Source organism: Myxocyprinus asiaticus, chromosome 28 (assembly GCF_019703515.2).
Source record: "Myxocyprinus asiaticus isolate MX2 ecotype Aquarium Trade chromosome 28, UBuf_Myxa_2, whole genome shotgun sequence".
In the NCBI taxonomy this organism is placed as follows: domain Eukaryota; kingdom Metazoa; phylum Chordata; class Actinopteri; order Cypriniformes; family Catostomidae; genus Myxocyprinus; species Myxocyprinus asiaticus.
In genome coordinates, this window is record NC_059371.1 from 40,094,326 (window position 1) to 40,119,826 (window position 25,501).

Consider the following 25,501-nt stretch of genomic DNA (forward strand, 5'->3'; position numbering starts at 1 on the left):
TGACTGCCGAGCATGATTTTTAAATATTGCATTATAGATATCTAAAATAGTTTTGACTAAGAACAATTGAATTACAACGATTACCTCTGCGAGTTTTTCAGGATAAATCAGTTTGTGATTCACTCCAGTTCAGTAGATGGCGGAAGAACAGTGAGTTGTTTTTATAACCGCCAATAAAACAAGATGAAAGAAGAGCTGATAGTCCGAGAGCTCAATTCGGTAAGTATTTAATGTGTTTTACATCATTTAATATATTTAGGTTATAATCAAAATGTATGTGTATATTGGTGAGTATTTTTCTGTGCATGTTTTTCTCTCTTTAGCGTTTTAATGACTGTTAAAGAAGCTTATTATCTCAGTACATCACATTGATTTGTGACTGATGCTTTTAAATATTCAGTTTCAGGAAAAACAAGGTTGAAATAAAAAAAAATAAAATAATATATTAACATTATTATATATATAAGCTCTTTAAAAACAACAGCTGTTTGTAAATGAGTTCAGTTTAGGTGATAATATATTGTAGTTTATAGCCTATTATTATAGCTGATAATATTCCTGTTGTCTATAAAATAAAACCAAGCTTACGTTTATTTTTTAGGCAAATGTTGTTTGCACCCTGTTGCAAATAATGGTATATCCTGTTTACACCCCTGTACAAATAGTGGCAGATATTATTTACACCCCAACCCTGGTGCAAATAATGGTAGATACTAATTTCACCATATTTAAATACTAACTTTAAGTATAGGTATCACTGAAGTGTGTTTATTGTTTATTTAGAGTCCCACAGACACACTACATTAACCCCTAAACCTAAACTTACCTTAGAAAAAATAACCTTGTTTTTACTACAGTAACTGTGGATTCGCCATGGTGTGTTTTGTAAATTTACAGTAACCACAAAATTAACCATGGTTACTGTATAACTACCATATTACTGTAACTGTACTATCATCATGGTTAATTATATTAAAACTATGGTTTCTGCAATTTTAGTAATAAAAAATTGGTAATCTACACACAATCGATGCTGAGCTGCAGGAACGAGTGTGATCGACAGACCCTGCCTCCGGATCAAACCCTTCTCTGCCCCCCCCCCCCCCCCCCACCTGCATTCACCGTGACCAAATCACTGCGATGAAATCAACTTTTATATTCATTTTTATCTATTATTTTTTTGTAGTATTAAAGGACATATTAAGAGTGGGAACAGGAAATCAGATGGGGAAAAAAGTGGGGAAAAACACAGATTCGAACCACGGTGGCTAGGTCAAGTCAAGACATTTTCATTTGTATAGCGCCTTTCACAACACACATCATTTCAAAGCAGTTTTACAGAAGATCAGGCATTAACAGAAAATAAAACTGTAATATCTATTTTGTCTTAGTCATCATTGTGTAGTTTGATTAAAATACGATTGTGAATTGTTTAAAATAAGTAATTAAATAATAATTGTATTTATAACCCCAGTGAGCAATCCGAAGGCAACTGTGGCAAAGAACACAAAACTCCAATAGATGTTGGTTAATGGAGAAAAACATGGGAAAAACCAGGCTCACTGTGGGGGCCAGTTCTCCTCTGGATAACATCATGAATATAATGCCAATATTACTTCTGTATAGTGCAAGTCATGGTTTAAAATGATTAAACTAAGTAAGTTTTAAGGGTCAGTGTTTAAAACAAAGATTTTGTATGAACTGTAAGATTAATGACTAATGTCTTTGAAGTTCATCCTGGATTAACTGCAGAAATTCACATAGATGCAATTGTCCTTGTTAGTTGGCTGATGAAGGGTTTTGTTGGCAGTTAATTGATAGTCTATGTATTTCATTTCAAGAGTGTAGTCCATCATTAGACCGAGGTGATGCAGGCAGAGATCAGTTAGGTGCATCGCAGTTCAACCTGGCCGGTAATTTCAGAGAGGTCTATCCTAAGTCTTAGGTTCAGGCAGTGGCATATGAAGTATCCCCATGTCTTATGGTTGGAGTTGGCATCAGTTCATCCTCTAAAGTCCATCGTAATAGACTGAAGTGATGTTTGGCTGGCACCGGCTGCTATTAGTCATCATCACACAGCGACACGTAGCAGTGGAGTCCAACACCAAGCAGGAAAGGAGCTGGATCTGGCTGGTTCTGGTGACCTCAGGATATGAGTCCCGAGGTTGAGACAGGGAAACATATAAAATAATATTAGCATAGATGCCATTCAATTTATTGCAGAGTTATAGATCATGATCACTGTTTCTGGTTCCGGCAGACCTAACTAAAGCAGCCTAATTGTGAGCTGAAGGATAAATTAGGTGTATTCCTGGCTAAATAGATGAGTCTTTAGTCTAGACTTAAACTGAGTGAGTGTGTCTGCATCCAGAACAGTGTTAGGGAGACTATTCCATAGTTTAGGAGACAAATATGAAAAGGATCTACTTCCTTTTGTGGATTTTGATATTTTAAGAACTATTAACAGGCCAGAATTTTGCGATCGTAATGAACATGAAGGAATATAGCGTAGTAGAAGGTCACTTAAGTACTGCGGAGCTAGACCATTCAAAGCTTTGTACGTAGTTAACAGAATTTTAAAATTAATACAAAATTTAACAGGTAGCCAATGTAACAATGATAAAATGGGGCTTATATGATCATATTTCTTGGTTCTCATCAGCACTCTGGCTGCTGCATTTTGAACCAATTGAAGTTTATTTATTGATCTTGCTAGACATCCTCTCAGTAATGCATTACAATAATCTAGTCTTGAGGTCATGAATGCATGAATTAGTTTTTCGGCATCAGCAACAGAGAGCATATGTCATAATTTAGCAATATTTCTTAGGTGGAAGTATGCTGTTCTACAAACATGCTGTTGAAGTTGATGTAACAGTATATCCATCGAGAGTCAAATTATATTTTAGCGGCTTATTTTTAAAGGTTTTTGGTCCAATAATTAGTACCTCTGTTTGGTCGGAATTGAGTAGAAGGACATTTCTGGCCATCCAATCATTTATTTCATTGATACACTCTGCTAATTTGGAGAATTGTGAAATCTCATCAGGTTTTGAAGAAATATAAAGTTGGGTATCGTCGGCATAATAGTGGAAACTTATTCCACGATTCCTGATGTCTCCCAGGGGAAACATATACAAGGAGAAAAGCAGAGGCCCTAAAACTGATCCCTGTGGCACTCCATACTTTACTTTTGTTTGGTTTGACAATTCCACCTTTACATAGACAAAGTGGTAGCGGGCTGCTAAATAGGACCTAAACCATGCTAATGCAACTCCACAAATACCAACATAATTCTCTAGCCTATTCAAGAGAATGTTGTGATCTATCATGTCGAATGCAACACTAAGATCTAAAAGCACTAGAAGTGAAATGCAGCCGCGATCAGATGATAAGAGCAAGTCATTTTTAACTCTGATAAGTGCAGTCTCTGTACTGTGATGAGGCCAAAATCCTGACTGAAATTGTTCATATATACTATTTCTCTGTCGAAATTAACATATTTGGGAGGATACTACCTTTTTCTAGTATTTTCGACATAAACAGGAGATTTAAAATCGGTCTATAATTAGCCAGTTCTCCAGGATCAAGTTGTGGCTTCTTAATAAGCGGTTTTATAACTGCCATTCTGAAGTTTCTTGGGATATGTCCTAAGGATAGCGAGGGGTTAATAATATTAAGAAGAGGTTCTGATATTACAGGGAATATCTCTTTTAAGAGCTTGATTAGTATTGGATCTAACAAACATGTTGTGGCTTTTGATGTTTTGATAAGTTTTGTTAGCTCTTTATGACCTATGACAGCGAAGGATTGAAGTTGCACGTGAGGAAAATTATGAGACACTGTTTTCTGAGGTGCTGCGACAGTTGATTGCATAATTCCAATTTTATTTCTGATTATTTCAAATTTATCAGTAAAGAAATTCATGAAGTCATTACTCATGCTGCGACGGAATATCTGGTTCAGTCGATGCTTTATTCCTAACCAATTTAGCCACAGTACTGAATAAACACTAGGATTGTTGTGGTTATTCTCTATGAGTTTGCTGAAATATGCTGACCTGGCAGCTTTTAGTACCTGTCTGTAGCTACAGACACTATCCTTCCATGCACCGCGAAATACATTTAATTTTGTATTCTTCCACTTGCGCTCCATTTTCCGAGCTGCTCTCTTGAGAGCATGAGTGTGATCATTGTACCATGGTGCAGGGCTTCTTTCTTTAAACAAAGGGGGGGTGACACTATCAAGAGTGCTAGAGATGACTGTATTTATATTTTCTGTTATTTCATTAAGTTCTTCTAGGCTTTGGGGTTTACTGCGTGTATGAGATAGATCTGGAAGATTATTAGTGAAGCTATCTTTAGTGGTCAAAAGAATAGTTCTACCTGAAAGATAGCGTGGCGTAGATTGTGTATACAAGAGACGAGGTAATGATCCGAGATGTCATCACTCTGCAGCAGAATTTCTATATTATCAATATCAACTCCATATGACAGAATTAAATCTAGCCTGTAATTATGGTGATGAGTTGGTCCTGTTACATTTTGTCTGACTCCAAGAGAGTTGAGAATATCGATAAATGCTAATCCCAATGTGTCATTTTCATTATCTATGTGAATGTTGAAGTCACCAACAATTAAAGCTCTATCTACAGTAATTACAAGATCTGATAAAAAATTTGCAAATTCACCAAGGAAATCAGAATAAGGCCCGGGTGATCTATATACTGTAGCAAGGGTAAAAGATGACAGAGTTTATTTATATCTATATCTGACGGTGTCACATTAAACATTATTAGTTCAAAAGACTTAAATTTATATCCTGTCCTCTGAGTAACACCAAAAACTTCACTGTAAACCTCCTCCTCGACCCTTCAGACGAGGCCCATGTTTATAACAATAACCTGGGGGAGAAGATTCATTTAAACTAATATATTCATCCGGTTTAAGCCAGGTTTCAGTCAAACAGAGCACATCCAAACAATGATCTGTAATAATTTCATTTACAATTAGTGCTTTGGTAGAAAGAGATCTAATGTTTAGTAGCCCTGTCTTTATATGGTGTTTTTCTTTAATTTGTTAGTTTTGTTCAAGTTTGACCTTAATTCAATTTTTCCTAAATGATTTAGTGAGGATTTTGTGTTTGGTAGTTCAGGGAACAGACACAGTCTCTATGTGATATCTAGGTGATACAGTCTCTATGTTTTGTAGTTTATGTGACCTGTGTGACATCTCAAGGCAGCTAGCAGACGTTCGGATTAACCAATTTGTCTGCTTCCTGACCTGGGCCCCAGTTAGTCAAATACTATCATTATTAAGACTTTAGACATTATTGAGCCAATTTACTAGACAGGAGAGCGGCACTTTCCCTGGAGGGATGGAGTCCGTCTCTCATTAGCAGGTCAGGTCTACCCCAAAAACTCTTCCAATTGTCTATAAATCCTATTCTATTCTCCAGACACCACTCAGACATCCAGCTGTTCAGTGACACTAATCTACTATAAACCTCATCACCACGATGAGCAGGGAGGGGGCCAGAGCATATTACAGTGTCTGACATCGTTTTTGCAAATTGACACACCTCTTTAACATTATCTCTAGTGATTTCCGACTGGCAAAGCCGGACTTTATTAGTGCCGAAATGAATAACAATTTTAGAAAATCTACGTTTAGCATTAGCCAGCACTTGTAAATTTGATTTGATGTCAGATGCTCTGGCACCCGAAATGCATTTAACAATAGTGGCTGGAGTCTCTATATCCACATTCCTTACAATTGAATCACCAATAACAAGGGCTCTTTCAACATGATTCTCAGTGGGTGCATCACTGAGTAGGGAGAATCGATTGGAAACCCTAACAGGAACGGGAGAGTGGTGTCGCTTTGCTAAGCGAGTATGCCGCCGAGACGTCACCCAAACGCCCTGCTGTGGGGGCTCTACAGCTGGAACCAAAATGTGTGTGTTGCTCTCTGTACTTCCCGCATCCGAAACAGTATCTACTGGCTTCTCTTTCTCACTGACCTCCACTAGTGTTCAAATGCGTGTCTCTAACTCCGTAACCTTCTCCGTCAGCCTGACTAATTCCTTAAATTTATCACATGTGAATCCCTCACTGCAGATGGAAGAGGCTATTGTAAACGTGACATGCAATGCAGGAAGAAATAACGAGCGAATGCCATGACTTACCGCAGTTGTTGGTTGTTCCTGAGCGGTGAGGGTTTGAGATCGATGTGAATCCCTCACGCAATTGTTTGTTGTTATGGTTGTTCTTGATAGGCGGTGCTTTGAGATAGATGCAATAATCCATGTAACACAGAGGAGAAAACAGGTGCGTGCTGTAAAATGAGCACAGTTTAATCACGATAAAAATAGAAAGCGGATGCACGTGGAAAATGCACACAGTTGAATTGCGATAAGAGAATAATGCGGGGGAAAACACGATGCGCGCTGAAAAATGGCAGATGTTAAGGATTAAAGGCTGAAAACAGATAAGCGATGCTAAAAAAGCTAGCAGGCAACAAACACAGACTCGAGCTAGGTGCCAGCAGCAACAGGTAAAATACATACAGATGAAACAGTAGAAAAGCGGAAAAACCCGAAACACGGTAAAATCACAAAGGATAAAAAGACGAACGTATGAGGATAAGAAAAATAAATGCTAAGCAGGCTACAAACACTCGTGCAGTGTGCAGTCAGCAACAGGAACAGGAAGTCCAGTGACGTGTACAGTCCATTACACATTCAACATTACACATTCACACCATCTGTAAACCCATCCCCAATGCAATGACACCTACAGTTCAGTTAGTTGTATATTTCCACCAGACTATTGGGGTACAAATAGCTGCACTGTGTGGCAGATGCTATTTACACCAGGGTCTCTGAAAATTATTTTTTTAAATAGAGCTGTTCTTTTGTGTAATCATATAATATGTATTTTTTGAGTTTGATGAATGTCAGTCCATTATAATGATGATGTTTTTGTGTTCAGATGTTCATCATGAGAGAGCAGGTGGATGTGATCTGCTGTAAATCAGTAGGAACTGATCTGTCCATGCTGGATATTGATGATTTCATCACAGAAATCTCTCAGCTGAAGAAAGAGGTGACGTCACTGAAGACAAAGCTGATGGAGAGAGACGACAGGTCACAGGTTTAACATTCATTTCATCCTTTCCATGAATCACTGGCTACATTCACATCACAGCTGAATTTGACCCAAACCTGATTTTCTGCTTAAATCTGATTTTTGTTCACATGACATTTTAAATGTTGCCCATATCAGACACTGGTCTGAACAGCCGATGCTCGTTAACTGACCCGCATAAAACAATCTCTGGTATGCTCATCATTATAATATGAGAATTAATTAAACTGCATTTTTTTTAAGCAGAAAGGACACTTATATATAATTTGTCTGCAGAGTTGGAGAAAAATCATCTTGATGGATAAAGTATTTGTATATAAAGTAATTTCCCTTTGTATGGCGCAAATTCATCATCATCGAAGCTCAAGAGTGTAATATTACTTATGAGTGAAACAGTTAGAGAAATATGGAAACTGTGTTTTCTTTGAAAGTGACTTTCATTTTCTTTTGTTAAAAAGTACTGAATGCATTTACCAGAAAAGATATTACTCGCAATTCAAAGTAAACCATAACACGCCAAGGGAAAGTGACCGTATTAAGCCCATGTACTGTGTTTATTTAAAAAAGACAGAAAGCGAGAGAAAATGTTGTTGTTGCAGAGGAAATGCACATATTTGTTGGTATCATTTTACTTTTTATTTGGAGCCAAACAAATGTTTAGTTCTTGAGTTATTTGGGACCACGTGCAACCACTGTTCAGAGGCCATTTTGAAAGTTGTTCTAAAACGTCACTGTTTTTGAAGACATAAAAAAAATGAAATTTTCTGGAGTCTAATTTGGTGAGGAATGATAAAAATGAAGAGATTAATAAATTGAATGCAACTTGATTAAATTTCAGAGTTGAAGGTGGGAGCAGACGATATTACCATGAGATGTGGACGGGAGCAGGCAGTCAAAGAATAGCTGAAAAATAGCTGAAATAGCCAAAAAATCCAAGATGTGGATGTACTGAATGAGACACAAATGCGTTTTCCTGCACACTCATGAGACACAGCATGCAGGGAAAGAGGCTGAATCCAGCTTCTTAATCGCTTGCTTTTTATTCTGTAAAAGTATCTCTGTGCTTCGACACTACACAACTCAATCACTGGTGAGTGAAATGTTAATATTTAATATCCAATGGCTAAAAACAGACATATTTTAGTCGCATAGTGCAAAATTTATGTCGCAATGTAGAGGGCTGATTTAACAGCAGTACTTTGTATTTGAAAAGATGGATTTCATGAGTATCTGGAGCTAGTGCGGGACACTGATTGAATGATGTTCACAAACATAGATGCAGTAAAATAGAATAATAAAAAAAAATGGCCACATTCACTTCTGTTGTAAGTGCTTCACTGTAACAGTTTTTTGTTTGTTTGTTTGTATTTTTTAAGAAAAGGAGGGGCAGTTAAAATACATTTTTGTGGTAATCAACATTATGCCACAAATGCTATTGATTGAGCTTCACTCGTATTGAACCCGGAACATTCCTTTAACATTGTCCTCAGAACACTTTAATTCAACTGAATCTATTTTCATTTCAGGGAGAAAATGAATTGGCAGAGATAAAAAATAATACATATATGGATTGCCCAAATTTTATTAAAGCTTGCCAGATTCCTAAATTAAATGTGTACTTAATTGGTTATGATGTTTGAGGTCTAAATCTAAAACTTAGTAAATAATTATTTAGTTAAATGTGAAGCATTATCATTTTAAAAGCATAGTCAGCTTATTAAGAACACGTGTGAGCTTAAATGGTACACATGTTCCTTATAAGCCCTCTCTGGACTTTTCACATTTGTAAAGTAACTTAATTTGTCAGTTTATGACAAAACATAAGACTGCACACACACAGCAGCGCATATACAGCAGGCGAGTGTTTCAAACAGCTAGACAGAGCACAGCTAAATGGAACAGAATGCAGCGTCTTTAAAACTGAACTTCAACTTAACACGCATATTAAAAATGGGATGGTTATGGCGTCTCTTGTTAAGCCAACTGCAATTAGAAAAAGATGGTTCAGACAGTCACTAAAAAAACTGGTGCAAGCTTACTAAGATTACTACGGTAACCTGAAGAACAGACAGACGCGCATTGTGCACATTCTTTCATTGAGTTCAGCAGCAAATCTTCACATAATGACAAAATAAGGTACATTATATTTTGATTATGCAAACTTTTGTACATTTTGTAACAGATTATTTTATAACAGCCTATAATCATAAATAGACGATACACTGGAACAACAAGACGCAATGCAGCAGCCAATGACGTTTGTCAGACATGTTATTATATATGCAGTTATGTACATGTCATTGCCCCTCGAGTACTCGATGAGAAAGCCACTTGTTTGTGAGGCTAATCTGAAAAACAACTTCAATTTGCTATGGGAAATAAAGATTGGACTGTGGAGCATTGGAAAAAGTCATGTGGTCTGATTAGTCCAGATTTACCCTATTCCAAAGAGATGGGCGCGTCAGGGTAAAAAGGGAAGCGCACGAAGCTATGCACCCGTCTTGCATAGTGCCCACTTTACAAGCCTCTGTAGGCAGTGTTATGATCTGGGGTTGCTTCAGTTGGTCAGGTCTAGGCTCGGCAACGTTATGCGGCAATGAAATGAAGTCAGCTGACTACCTGAATGTACTGAATGACCAGATTACCCCATCAATGGATTTTTTCTTGAAGGAATCATTTTCACACATGTATTGGCCATCACATAGTCCTGACCTTAACCCCATTGAAAGTCTTTGGGATGTGCTGGAGAAGACTTTACGGAGTGGTTCAATTCTCCCGTCATCAATACAAGATCTCAGGCAAAATTTAATGCAACTCTGGACGTAAATAAATGTTGTAGGGCTGCCCCCGACCAAAGATATTCCTAGTCAACTTGTAGGCGTTAGTTTAAGTTTAAGGCGCGTTTATGATATTAATTTAAATACTTAAATATATATTTTTGGGGGGCATCAGAAAATGGTTTGAGTTCCAGGGCTGAGAAAGAATGTTATAATAATGAGCCTTTAAAATATAAATTTTACAAGTGCACGCACATAGCAAGCCGCACCAACACCGGCAAAAGCGGTAATGCTTCTGAATGTGTCAGAAAAACCAGCATGGAGACTGTCTGAACATTTTGTTAATTTATAGAGAGAAATGCACATTAGGGTTTTGCCGACAGATGATGATCTCAGGGATCGACGATGGTCAGAGTGATCGCCAATAGCTGATGCCTTTGACGATGTCAAGACCATATTTGGCTCTTTTTCCCATTCATGCATTTAAAATTATTATTATAAGTGTCATGTTCTGTCTCCCTCATGTTTTCCTCTGACTCTTATTTTGAAGTTTCCTCCTGGACTACATCTCCCACAGTGCACTACCCTCATCACAACCAGCTGTTCCTCATCATCCTCACCTGTCTTTCATCCCCTCATTAGTTCCTTTGTGTATAAATACCTTCCAGTTTTGTTCGTTGTTTGTCAGTTCTTGTCCGTGTAAAGCTTGTATTAGTTTGATTTTTTTATGGCACGCCAGATTGTCTTATATCTTCATCTTCTTCATTAAAGCCTGCAAATAGATACATCGCCTCTCTCGCCTCTCCTTCTTCATCATCTCTACAACAACTCGTGACAATTAGGCTATTATTATCATCAGATTAATATTACAAATAATTTGCTCCGCGGCACACAGACACATGCTTGAAGAAACACACTTTATTATATTATTAAGAACAGATGACAGAAAAGAGCATGTATGTTTGTACGGAGACGTGCAGTCTCGTGGAACATGCATATGTAAAAGGTTCTTGTAGAGCCGAGGAGGGCGGGGCCGGGCTGGAATGATGCACGCCCGGTCCCCAGTCAGCCTGATGGGCCGCGCGAGGGATAAAGGCGGCCGGGGATGATGGTTCGAGAGAGAGAGTATTGCAGGCAGCTGTACTGTGTGGTTTTTGGTTGTGTGTTTTTGGTCAAGTTTATTATGAAACTGTTATTTAAGTTGTCAAGCCGGTTCTCGCCTCCTCCTTTCCACTGAACCCCCTTACAGTTCTCACTCTTTCTTTGTTTCTGTCTTCTGAATTTATTTTTGCAAGAACAGTATCGTCTATGAGTGCTGAAAATGACCTCAGACATCTCAGCTCAGGAGGTTATTTGAGTTCAGATCACTTTATTTCCACAGAGCAGTTCATTGTGACTACAACTCTGCAGCCTATACATCTGTGATTAAAACATAAAATAATACAAAAACACGTTCACCTCGAACCATGATTTATATTTAATTGATTATTATCATCATTATAATTATTATTTGTTACATTTATAATTGTTTTTATGTCTTCATTTGTGTAAGTAATTTTCCGCCTGCATGTTTAGACGGAGACTTGCCTGACGGTAAATGGAAAGGTGGTTACATTATTATAACTGATTTTTCGTTTCGTTTTGACTGCAATTTGAATTTAGAAATGTATTTGATTTAAGTTTTTTGTTTTTTAAATAAATTAATTAAATTTTCAATGCAAAATCACTAAAGCAAGAATATTCACTGATCCCTCAGCCTGGGGGTTGCCCATGTAATTGGATACTGCAATATATATATATATATATAAAACGAAATACCCGACCGGTAGAGAATGCACAGATGAAGTAGTTTCTTTGCCAGAGAGATGTCCTTCACAACTGTTGTAAAGCCATCTTTCAAAAAGTTGAACAACACATTTTAATTGCACTTAATTTTTTTCCAGTTTCATTTGAATTTTTAGTTAAAATAAATAAAAAATAAAGTTAAAAGTTTGAAATCAAGGTGTCTTGCTTTATTGAGCTTAACGAATATTACCCCATAGTACTACCTAGCATCCAACTAGCGGTAATACTGGTGTTCGTCGGTTTCCTGTGGAGTTTGTTCTTTTTCTGCAACCAACCGACCAAACAAAACTTGGTCGACCAAGACTCTTCTCATCGGCTAATGTTTGGTCGACTATTAGGGGGCAGCCCTAAAATGTTGCGACGTTGCATAAGGTTGCTCTGCTAATGTGTGCCATAATCAAAGCGTATGCAACTTTTTTTTTTTTTTTTTTGGCCAGGCAGTGTGTGTGTGTGTATATATATATATATATATATATATATATATATATATATATATATATATATATATATATATATATATATTATACAGTTGTGCTCAAAAGTTTGCATACCCTTGGAGAATTGGTAATATATATACCATTTTTAAAGAAAACATGAGTGAGCAGGCAAAACACTTTTCTTTTATTTCTTATGGGATTCATATTCAACTGTAGGTTATAACAGAATGGCACAATCATAAAACAAAACATGGCAACAAAGAAAAAAATGAAATGACCCGTTCAAAAGTCTGCATACCCTTAGTTCTTAATACCCTGTATTGCCCCCGTTAGCATCAATGACAGCATGCAATCTTTTGTAATAGTTGTCTATGAGGCCCCAAATTCTTGCAGGTGGTGTAGCTGCCCATTCGTCTTGGCAAAATGCCTCCAGATGATGCAAAGTCTTTGGTCGTCTTGCATGAACTGCACGTTTGAGATCTCCCCAGAGTGGCTCGATGATATTAAGGTCAGGAGACTGTGATGGCCACTCCAGAACCTTCACCTTTTTCTGCTGTAACCACTGGAGGGCCAACTTGGCCTTGTGCTTTGGGTCATTGTCATGCTGGAAAGTCCAAGAGCGTCCCATGCGCAGCTTTCGTGCAGAAGAATGCAAATTGCCTGCCAGTATTTTCTGATAACATGCTGCATTCATCTTGCCATCAATTTTCACAAGATTCCCCGTGCCTTTACAGCTCACACACCCCCAAAACATCAGTGAGCCACCGCCATGCTTCACAGTGGGGATGGTATTCTTTTCACTATAGGCCTTGTTGACCCCTCTCCAAACATAGCGCTTATGGTTGTGGCCATAAAGCTCTATTTTGGTCTCGTCACTCTTCATTACAGTGTCCCAGAAGCTGTGAGGCGTGTCAAGGTGTTGTCGGGCATATTGTAACCGGGCTTTTTTGTGGCATTGGCGCAGTAAAGGCTTCTTTCTGGCATCTCGACCATGCAGCTCATTTTTGTTCAAGTATTGTCGTATTGTGCTCCTTGAAACAACCACACCGTCTTTTTCCAGAGCAGCCTGTATTTCTGCTGAGGTTACCTGTGGATTTTTCTTTGTATGCTGAACGATTCTTCTGGCAGTTGTGGTTGAAAAATTTCTTGGTCTACCTGACCTTGGCTTGGTATCAAGAGATCCCCGAATTTTCCACTTCTTAATAAGTGATTGAACAGTACTGACTGGCATTTTCAAGGCTTTGGATATCTTTTTATATCCTTTTCCATCTTTATAAAGTTCTATTACCTTGTTACGCAGGTCTTTTGACAGTTCTTTTCTGCTCCCCATGGCTCAGTATCTAGCCTGCTCAGTGCATCCACGTTAGAGCTAACAAACTCATTGACTATTTATACACAGACACTATTTGCAATTTAAAAAGCCACAGGTGTGGGAAATTAACCTTTAATTGCCATTTAAACCTGTGTGTGTCACCTTGTGTGTCTGTAACAAAGCCAAACATTCAAGGGTATGTAAACTTTTGATCAGGGCCATTTGGGTGATTTCTGTTATCATTATGATTTAAAAAGGAGCCAAACACCTATGTGATAATAAATGGCTTCATATGATCACTATCCTTAAATAAAAGACCTGCATGATCAGTCATATTTTCAAAATCAATGCCAAAATGTCACAATTTCTGCCAGGGTATGCAAACTTTTGAGCATAACTGTGTGTATATATATATATATATATATATATATATATATATATATATATATATATATATACATACACACACACACACACACATATACACACTGGCAGCCAGAAGTTTGGAATAATGTACAGATTTTGCTCTTATGGAAAGAAATTGCTTCTTTTATTCACCAAAGTGGCATTCAACTGATCACAATGTATAGTCAGGACATAAATAATGTGAAAAATTACTTAAACTACTTCAAAGAGTTCTCATCAAAAAATCCTCCACGTGCAGCAATGACAACTTTGCAGATCCTTGTTATTCTAGCTGTCAGTTTGTCCAGATACTCAGGTGACATTTCACCCCACACTTCCTGTAGCACTTGCCATAGATGTGGCTGTCTTGTCGGGCACTTCTCACACACCTTACAGTCTAGCTGATCCCACAAAAGCTCAGTGGGGTTAAGATCCATAACACTCTTTTCCAATTATCTGTTGTCCAATGTCTGTGTTTCTTTGCCCACTCTAACCTTTTATTTTTATTTTTTTGTTTCAAAAGTGGCTTTTTCTTTGCAATTCTTCCCATAAGGCCTGCACCCCTGAGCTCTTTGAAGACTGTAGTGTACACCTTTGTATGAAATCTTCAGTTTTTTGGCAATTTCAAGCATTGTATAGCCTTCATTCCTCAAAACAATGATTGACTGACGAGTTTCTAGAGGAAGATGTTTCTTTTTTGCCATTTTTTAACTAATATTGACCTTAAGACATGCCAGTCTATTGCATAATGTGGCAACTCAAAAACAAACACAAAGACAATGTTAAGCTTCATTTAATGAACAAAATAGCTTTCAACTGTGTTTAATATAATGGCAAGTGATTTTCTAGTACCATATTAGCAATTTAGCATGATTACTCAAGGATAAGGTGTTGGAGTGATGGCTGCTGGAAATGGGGCCTGTCTAGATTTGATCAAAAATGACTTTTTTCAGGGGCCTGGGTAGCACGAGTCACGAGTTCGAATCCAGGGTGTGCTGAGTGACTCAAGCCAGGTCTCCTAAGCAACCAAATTGGTCTGGTTGCTAGAGAGGGCAGAGTCACATGGGATAACCTCCTCGTGGTCCCTATAATGTGGTTCGCTCTCTGTGGGGCGTGTGATGAGTTGTGCGTAGATGCTGTGGAGAATGGCGAGAATGCCGTCCCTCTGGGTGGTTTCACATATAGTACGTTTTAAGTGAAACAAACCCATTTCTGTTAAACTGAACCAGAAAGGGAACCAGCCACAAATGGCCTCAGTGCTTTTGGTGTTCACAATGTAAGTGGACATAAAAGAGGACCCAGTTTCTTTTTTGGTCATCTTCACATTAATGTGGTCTCAGACCCATTGTTGTTCACACCACAGCTCCTTAAGAACTCAGACCCCATTGCAGCTAGGGCTGTCATGACGTCTCTGTTTTCATATATTTGGTGCGTATGTTTGACCAGCCGACATTAGTTTCATATAAATTATGCATGTAAGTCGCTTCGGAGTATAAGTCGCTGGATCTTTCAGATGATGAAAAAATCTGTGACTTATATTCCAGAAAATACACAGTATTTATTTATTTTGTGGAATTTGATAATTTTCCACGGCACAGTGGTTGGGAAACAATGGCGTAGTAAGCGTGAGTCTGACAAAACAGCTGTTCTATTTAATAATTTAGAACGGAGTTGTAGAACGTTCTTTTAAAAGTGTACATTCGTTATTGATGTTTCCTGCTGAGAGCAGCAGAGCACTTCTGCCGATTTCTTTCCCACACATACATACAACGCGCAGAGAAACAGCGGGCAGGCGAGGGACAAAGAGAGAGAGAGAACATGTAAAAAATTATTTTGAAAGAGTGCGCACTCTCTTTACAGCTAACCCTAACCCTAAACTGAGCTACTGTCAAGCTACTGAAAAATGTAGTTAAGTTAGAAGCGTGGCTACTTGTTGTCAGCTACTCCCCAACATTGGTTTGCAAGGTTTCAAATAATGTGATATATGACTTTGACTCTGTCATGATGAACAGTACAGATGTGATTGTGTTGTGTTTGTCAGGAGCTGGAAAAGGTTTCCTGTCAATCTTCAGTGTGTGTGACTGATGGGACCTCCACAGAATGTCAGGATTCAGTGTGGAGCGGCAGAGATCAGTCCACACCACAGCGGCTGCTGGACAAACTCTCTGAACAGAGATCCAGAGACACACAGGACTCACAGCTCACTTTACTCTGTTCTACTGATGCTCAGGAGAGTGTGTGTGACAGTAATCAGGGTGATCAAACCTCCACAGTGTCTCTGACTTCTGTCTGTAACGCTGGAGAACAGCAGATGCTGCAGACACCAGTGAAGATTGAAGTGATGCAAAAGGAGATTAAAGAAGAAAACACAGCAGAGGAACAACAGAGTGATGAAGATGATGATAAACAGCAGATGCTGCAGACACCAGTGAAGATGTGTTCAGTGAAGCTGCTGGACTGCAGGAACCTGATGAAGATGAGAGGAGAAACCACAGCAGAGGAACAACAGAGTGATGAAAATGATGATGGAACCACAGCAGAGGAACAACAGAGTGATGAAGATGATTTTATTCCTTCAGGTATGTTTCTTCCTTTAATGTTGTTTCACTTTTTGAGGACAATCAACTTCCTCATTGTTTTATTGTTGTTTTAGAAGTGCTCAGTTGTCTGTTAAAGGGATTGTTCACCCAAAAATGAAAATTCTCTCATCATTTACTCACCCTCATGCCATCCCAGATTTGTATGACTTTCTTTTTGCTGCAGAGCACAAAGATTTTTAGAAGAGTATCTCAGCTCTGTAAGTCCATCTAGTAGTGTGAATGGTGGCCAGAACTTTGAAGATCCAAAAATCACATAAAGGCAGCATAAAAGTAATCCATAAGATTCCAGTGATTAAATCTTCATATGCGATATGATAGGTGTGGATGAGAAACAGATCAATAATTAATTCATTTTTTACTATTAAAATACACTTACACTAGACCTCCTATGCTCGTTCACGAGAGGTCTTCTTTTGTTTTTTGCTGATTCACGTTATTCGTGGATATCTCCACCTGCTGGGCTGCTGTGCAAATATGATTTATTAATTCTTCTCTTTTCTTTCTCCTCTCTGCCCAGTAGGTTGCAGGGCCGATCACACATCACAGATTTAAGGAGAAGATCAGTCGATGGGCAGCCAATCGATTGGTGCATCCATAATATTTTTATTTACATTTTTCCAGAGTTATAACAGTTCTGCGGTGTCAGTGACTCTGGATTGAAGTTTCTACTTAAAGTCTTAATTTGTTATTTTAAATTTAAGGTATTCAAGGCTCGACAATAAGGATTGCCCGATGGCCCGGGGCCAGTGTGAGAGATTTGGGCCATTTGCTAGAATTGTCACTTGCCCAGTCGGACAAAAAGTCAGAGAGCACAAAAAATACACAGAGCCTTCTAACCAAGTACTCAAATCAAATAAAAATCAAAAAATCAAATCACTTTTATTGTCACACAACCATATACACAAGTGCAATGGTGTGTGAAAGTCTTGGGTGCAGTTCCAAGCAACATAGCAGTCATGACAGTGATGAGACATATTCCAATCTACAATAAACATCAGATTTACACAACGCAATTTACATATCTAATATACACATAATTACACACAACACAATATACAATAAAGAATACACATACACACAATATAGAATACATATTATACAATAAAAATAGTATATATAGTATATATAAAATATACTGTAGGTTGTATTGTACTGTATTGAAATTCAGGCTGTCGGTTGATAGTCAGTTGCCAGTGTGTTGTTAAGAGAGAATATAATTTATGACAGTCCAGTGTGAGATATAAGAGTAATAAAGTGCAGTGCTGATGTATATTGATCATGAGAGATCAAGAATTCAAAAGTCTGATTGCTTGGGGGAAGAAGCTGTCATGAAGTCGGCTGGTGCGGGTCCTAATGCTGCGATACCGCCTGCCTTATGGTAGCAGTGAGAACAGCCCGTGGCTGGAGTCTCTGATGATCCTCTGAGCTTTTTTCACACACCGCCTGGTATATATGTCCTGGAAGGACATATATGTACTCAGAGACGAGCGAGCATGATTTTGCACTGCTGTGTGGCACTCTCTCTCTCCCTGGGCTCTGGCGTGGGCTCCTCTTATCACTCTTCCAGAATTACTGCAACAAAAAACAGTCCGTACTTCCACCTGCCCAATTGCACACTTCTTCGGGTTTGCCGTGAGCCCCGCTCATCTCAATGATCTCAGGACAGCTCACAGATTTTGCAGGTGCCACTGCCAATCATTACTTTAAATAATGATATCATCTAAATAAGCAGCGTCATAAGCACAGTGCAGTCTGAGGACTCGGTCCATGAGCCGCTGGAACGTAGCCGGAGCCCCAAACAAACCGAACGGAAGCATCATGAATTGGTGTAAGCCGAACGGTGTGGCGAAGTCAATTTTCTCATGGGATATTGGGGTTAAGGGGATTTGCCCATAGCCCTTTGTCAAATCCAGTGTCGAATAAAAGCGAGCTGTGCCTAACCGATCGAGCAGTTCATCAATATGAGGCATTGGATATGCATCAAATTTAGACACCGTGTTTACCTTTCGATAAACCACACAGAACCAGACCGACTCGTCGCTCTTAGGAACCAGCAGTACCGGGCTGGACCAGTCAATGTGGGATTCTTCTATTACTCCCATCTCAAGCATTGCATCCAATTCTTCTCATACCACTTTTTTCTTGTGATCGGGAAGTTGGTAGGGATGAGTACATACCACTACCCTGGGCGTAGTCTTGATATGGTGCTGTATGTGGTTTGTACGACCAGGTAGAGAGGAGAACACGTCTGCACATTCTTTCTGCAGCTTAGCAATGTCTGTGAGTTGAGACGTTGAGAAGTGGTCTCCACTAGTCACCAGTGTGAGATGATTTGGCTTTTAAGTTCACCTCCGGCCTGAGCTCTGCCCTCTCTGGAACCAACGTCACAGGGACCGCCTCCCTCCATAATTTCAGGAGGTTGAAATTGTATATTTGACGTGCATCACTTCTATCTGTTCGTTTTACCTCATAATCGAGATCTCCCACTCGTCATGTTACCTCAAATGGCCCTTGCCACTTGGCGAGTCATTTGGAGCTCGAGGTTGGGAGTAATACAAGCACTTTGTCTCCTGGTGCAAATTCCCATAGCCGAGCTCCCCTGCCATACAGCCAGCTTTGGCGTTCTTGATCTTGTAGCAAATTCTCCTGTGTTTGTTGACCCAAAGTATGGAGTTTTGCTCTAAGATCAAGAATGTATTGAATTTCGTGTGTGGGGCCTGGGTAGCTCAGCGAGTTTTGACGCTGAAAACCACCCCTGGAATCGCAAGTTCGAATCCAGGGTGTGCTGAGTGACTCCAGCCAGGTCTCCTGAGCAACCAGATTTGCCCGGTTGCTAGGGAGGGTAGAGTCACATGGGGTAACCTCCTCGTGGACACGATTAAGTGATTCTCGCTCACAGTGGGGCACATGGTAAGTTGTGCGTGGATCGTGGAGTTTAGCATGAGCCTCCACATGTTGTGAGAAACCGCGGTGTCATGCACAATGAGCCATGTGATAAAATGCACGGATTGACGGTCTCAGAAGCGGAGGCAACTGAGACTTGTCCTCCGCCACCCGGATTGAGGTGAGTAACCGCGTCACCACGAGGACCTACTAAAGCAGTAGGAATTGGGCATTCCAACAGTGGGAGAAAAGGGGATAAAAAAAAGAACGTACTGAATTTCGTTTTTACTATTTGAAGGTCCCTCCTCCCAAGCTTCCGCATGACATCGAGCTTGCCGCGTGGTCGATGTCCATACATTAGCTCAAATGGGGAAAACCCTGTGGAGGCTTGCGGAACCTCTTGAACTGCAAATAATAGGGGTTTGAGCCCCTGCGTGCTGAAATGTTGCACAAAGGCACTGCTTCTGGGTATCACATTGCACAATCCACCAGAACTAACACAAAGTGATGTCCACTTGCAGTCCGTTCTAATGGCCCGACGAGGTCCATGACAATTCTCTCGAAGAGGACCTCGATTAACGGCAGAGGGCGCAATGGCGCTCTTGGGGTAGCCGGTGGATTCACCAACTGACATTCACGGCATGCTGTACACCACCTGCGAGCATCCCCATGAATGCTCGGCCAATAGAAATGGGCCATTAGATGGTTTAGTTTTTTTTTCACTCTAAGTGACCAGCCATTGGATTATGATGAGCCGTCTGGAATAGCATTTCCCGATCACTCTTTGGTATCAACAACTGGGTTGTATCTTATATTTGTCTAAGCATCCTGCTTCACTCAATACAACCTATCTCTAATATTTGAAAAGTACGGATAAGTGAGTGCAACATCTGGCTGGAGACATTGACCATCAATCACTTTCTCTTGATCAAAGGTGTGCCTTAGGGTCTCGTCTCACGACTGCTCCAGAGGAAAATCCCCAGCAGGGAATCTTCTTAGAGCTGGGGAAGCCGAGACTTCCCCCTCCCTTATATCTTCCTGACATGGAGCTGATGTAGATGGCCCTGGCTCTGCCTCCCCGCCAGCGAGTCACACACCAATATTCTTTGTCGTAGGACACATCCACACACATTCCCCTCAATAAAGAAGTAAATGCCGGCAAATTTGTTCCCAAAATTAGTGGATGGGTAAGGTGGGAATTTACCGCAGCCTCGGTACTATGTTTTTGTCCCCGAAATTGAATATTGACTGTCACTATAGGGTAAATTTGAATATCCCCGTGCACACACCTCAACTTCACCTTCCGCCCCATGCCCAAAGCCTAGTCTTGAATCAAACTTTGGTGGATAGTGGTTTGATTACAGCCGGTATCCACCAAGGCTTGATATGTACTTCCCCTGATACTCACAGGTATGCGGTACATTCCAGCTCGATCGGGGGCAGCCTGTGGGGTGTCGGGGACCCAGACCAATACTCCCAGTTCCATCATGGGGCATTGGTCCTAGAAGTGCCCCGGCTCCCCACAACTCCAACAAGCTGGCCCAGACGTTATGCCCGCAGCGGATTCACCAACCTGGGTGGAAGAGCGAGAAGAGACGGGGGAACCACCAACTGGACAAGCCCCCATGATCGGGGGGCCAGTTTGGGAGTAAACGTTCCTGGGAAATGGGGGGGTGGAGGAGAAGCGAGAGAGAGAGGGAGAGTGAGGAGAGAGAAACCGAGCGCTGCTCCACCCCTGGGTATGCCACCATATGGTCGTCTTCCAGCGATGCCGGGCGGTGGCACTGGACACATTTTGCTGTCCTGGTCAGCAGACGAAGAATGAACTGCTCCAGCACCACCAGATCGATGACTAGTAGCAAGGGCTTCTCTCTCTGTAATTCTTACATTTATTACATTCAGCCAATAATCAGATCTTTAACTTAGTGACTAAATCTTTGATCTTGCTTGTGAAAACATTACACAGCGGCCAAAATTTGACAGCATGACTTAACGGATGACCAAAAACCCATCAGCACCACTGAACTCTTCGCTTAAAAACACATGTAAATGGCAGGACGGCTGAGGTTAATATAATGTCTTAATGAGTTTTTATTTTTAAATTGGGATTACATTAGGCATAAATCATATCTTGCAAATTATAAATGTGATACAATTTTGGAAAAAATTGTCTTCAAAACATAACGTATATAAAAACATTTAGCTTTGGACACATTTTTTTAAAGCCATGATGGTAAAAACAGCTACTTTTCATTTTTGTGTTGGGGCCAGTGAAAATTTTGGCAGGGCAAGTAAAAATCTGAAGCACTGACCAGACCAGGCCAGTAGAAAAAATCATTAGTGTGAGCCCTGTATTAAAGGAATAGTTCAGCCAAAAATTATATTGTCATCATGTACTCACTCACATGTTCTTCCAAACTTTCATTCTTTCAGACATTTGTCTGTGACTGTGACTCACATTCAATCAAAATGTCTATAGTCATCAAATACAGCTATCAGTCATAATTAAAGGAATAAAAATATAGCTTTTGCACAGCAAAAATCACAATTAATACTAGGAATGGGAAAATCAGCTCTTATAAATTGTGATTCTTGAGGCAAACGGTTTTTAAATCGTCTCCCTGATTTAAAATATTAGTTTGAATTCATTTTAAAATAGAAACATTTAGAAACGACTGACAGACAGATAGATAGATAGTGGTTTTCTCATTTTCTCAATGTCATGAAACCAGTTTCCCAGCAAGCAACGCAGCCTCCAAACATGGCCGCCCCGGACTCCAATTCCCACAACACAATGCACCACCTCGATCCCAATCACCTGAACTCTGATCAGCCTCACCTGCACCTTGTCACCACAGCTATCACTACACTCTTTATAAGCTCTGTCACATTCCATCCCTGCGAATATACGTTCAATTCCCTTGTGTCTGACGTTACCAAGCCTTTATAGTCTGCCTGATCTCTTGTTTATGTACCTTAGCCTGTTTTGACCACAAGTTTGCCTTTGTCCCTGTTATCTCTGTTTGCCGATCGCCTGACCTTCAGCCTGTCCTAATTATTGGATTTTGCCTACCGTTGAATTGTACCATTGCTTGAACTTCATTAAACTGCCCTTACTGCACTTGCATCCTACTCTCCTGGTGTATTTCCTGACACTCAAACATAGAAGCACGTCATTCTTCATCCGGGATGCACATAAGCATTTTTGTTCTGCTCTCTATCGGAGTCTTTCTTGTTTAAACTTTTTTTATGCATTTTAACGTTTTATGCGATAAGAGGTTATAATTATTTAGTCTGTTTATTTACAATCACAGTTTGTTTTGTTGTAATGTGCCATCGTGTTACCACAATAATAGACTGCCGTACAACGTCTTATTTAAACGGTCCCGTGTATCAAAGCCATGACAGACGCGTATGAGTTCATGATATTTAAAGTGCTTATGTGTTTCATTCTCTTTCTCTCTCTTCAACAGTTCCCTGTTACTTTTAACTGTCTTGTCTGATGATATAATGGCTAATATCAATAAAACATCTATCACATACTGTCCGTAAGTATGTTGATATGTCAATTAGACAGAAGTAATTTCTCAGTAACACGAATCTCAAAACTTGAGTAAATCCAGCATTTTCTTCCGGTGGAGCGCTCATTTACAGTGGATATAAAAAGTCTACACACCCCTGTTTAAACAGCAGGTTTTTGTGATGTAAAAAATGAAACAAAGATCAATCACATCAGACTTTTTGCACCTTTAATGTAAAAATTACAACCTATGCAATGCCACTGAAAACCAAAAGTGACACATTTCAGAGAAAAAAAATAAATAAATACAAAACTTAGAATAACTTAACTGCATAAGTGTGCACACCCTTTCATAATTGGGTATGTGGCTGTGTTCAGAATCAACCAATCATCGAGCTCATGTGAAATAGTACATACATGTCTTCACCTGAAGTGACTCTGATTAACTCCAAATAAATCTCAGCTGTTCTTGTAAGATTTTTCTGACATCTTCTTGTTTGGAGCCATGGGCCACAAAGAGCTTACAAAGCATCAACGGGATCTCATTGTTGAAAGGTATCACTCAGGTGAGGACTACAGTTTTTTTTACAAGGCATTAGATATACCATGGACACAGTGAAGACAGTCATCAACAAGTAGAGAAAGTATGGCACAACAGTGACATTATCAAGAACAGGACGTCCCTCCAAAATTGATGAGAAGACAAAGAGAAAACTGGTCAGGGAGGCTTTCAAGAGTCCTACAGCGACATTAAAAGAGCTGCAACTGTTTCTGGCAAGTACTGGTGCTCCCTACATGTGACAACTATCACCCGTATTCTTCATCTGTCTGGGCTATGGGAAGATGCAAGCCTTTTCACATCCAAGCCCACAAAAATCTTATGGTCTGATGAGACCAAGATTGAACTTTTTGCCCAGAATTGTAAAAGGTATGCTTGGCGCAAGAACAACACAGCCCATCAGCAAAAGAACACCATACCCACGGTGAAGCATGGTGGTGGCTGCATCATGCTTAGGGGCTGCTTTTCTTCAGCTGGAACTGGGGCTTTAGTTAAGGTAGAGGGAATCATGAATAGCTCCAAGTACCAGTCAATTTTGGCACAGAACCTTCTGGCATCTGCTAGAAAGCTGAAAATGAAGAGATCTTTCACCTGTCAGCATGACAATGATCCAAAGCACACATCCAAATCCAAAAAAGAATGGCTTCAGCAAAAAAAAATGGCCTAGCCAGAGCCCAGACTTGAATTCTATAGAAAATCTGTGGGGGGACCTGAAGAGGGCCATACACAGGAGATGCCCTCGTAATTTGACAGATCTGGAATGTTTTTGAAAAGAAGAGTGGGGAAATATTCCCAAGTCAAGATGTGCCAAGCTAATAGATTCTTATTCAATGCTGTAATAAAATCAAAGGGTGCTTCAACTAAGTATTAGTTCAGGGATGTGCATACTTGTGCAGTTAGTTTATACTAAGTTTTTTTTTTTCTCTCCTAAATGTGTCACTTTGGTTTTCAGTGGCATTGCATAGGTTGTAATTTTTACATTAGTGGTGCAAAATTTCTGATATGATTTATCTATTTTTTTTTTTTTTTTTTTTTACATCACAAAAACCTACTGTTTTAACAGGGGTGTGTAGACTTTTTACATCCACTGTTTCTTTCTCTGAAGCATGTATTTTATCAGCCTGGACCAAAACTCATGAATGTTGCATGTATCAGTCTGTGACACTATAAGCAGGCGATACAGGCCATGTAAACTGAAAGCTGTCAGGACATTGCTGCTCGCTAGATCTGCAAAAGCACCTGAGAGCAACTTCAAAGCAGAAGCACTTTACGTGTGTTACTGTGAATTTTAATGTTGTATTCATTGTGCACTGTATGTTCAATTAGTTGGATTCTGTCTTTTGTGAGAAAATGTGATTGCTAATACGCACATACCGTTACTGTTTATTACTGTTGTTATTGTCCTCTTCCTAATATATTAATTTTTAAATGTGCAAATACAATTTAATTACTAAACAATGTTGAACAAACTGCTGTCTACCATTTAAAACATGCAAAATAATTTATCTCATGAAAATGTTATGCAATTTTGAGAACATATAGTACTAAATAAAAGTAAAATAAAAAATCTTTTTTTGTTTTAGCAATTTGATGTAAATGTTATTATATAAAGATGTGTGAGATATCATCGTTATGTCAGCCTATCGGGCCACCCTTCTCTCTGGATATCGGCATTGGCAATTAAAAAACCCATTTCAGTCGACCACTAGTTAAAATAGCTAATATCTCAAGTTACAGTAATTTAAAAAATCATAAATATTGAATCAGGAGGCATTTCCCACCCCTTATAAATACTGAACATTTGTTGTGTTCTGCTATTAAATTGGGGTTAAATTAATTTTTAATTGATTTTTGTCAATGTACTGTGTTCATTGTAGAGCTGATGAAAGAGCAAGATGAACCTCTAGAGCTGAATGAAGTGGAGGAGAAACTTCAGGATCAGAAACATCATGATTTAACAACTGGAGAAAAATCTTTGAGTGGCTCAAAGACTAAGATGAATTTCTCACCAAAAAA

At 39.5% G+C, this 25,501-nt stretch overlaps 1 protein-coding gene across 5 annotated transcripts; it reads left to right on the forward strand.

Moving 5' to 3' along the window:
- Window positions 1–139: 139 nt before the first annotated feature.
- On the forward strand, window positions 140–25,501 carry LOC127418822 (uncharacterized). 5 transcript variants are annotated; one of them, XM_051659671.1, is made up of 5 exons: window positions 140–219; window positions 6,992–7,153; window positions 15,965–16,502; window positions 17,041–17,109; window positions 25,363–25,501. In XM_051659671.1, exons 1-4 carry the CDS (start codon window positions 184–186, stop codon window positions 17,073–17,075), a joined length of 771 nt encoding a protein of 256 aa, XP_051515631.1. In that variant the 5' UTR covers window positions 140–183; the 3' UTR covers window positions 17,076–17,109; window positions 25,363–25,501. The 5 variants fall into 5 exon arrangements, with proteins under 5 accessions (XP_051515631.1, XP_051515633.1, XP_051515634.1 ...); XM_051659673.1 differs by having other exon boundaries at window positions 17,044–17,109; XM_051659674.1 differs by lacking the exon at window positions 17,041–17,109 and adding an exon at window positions 22,880–22,954 and having other exon boundaries at window positions 25,363–25,412.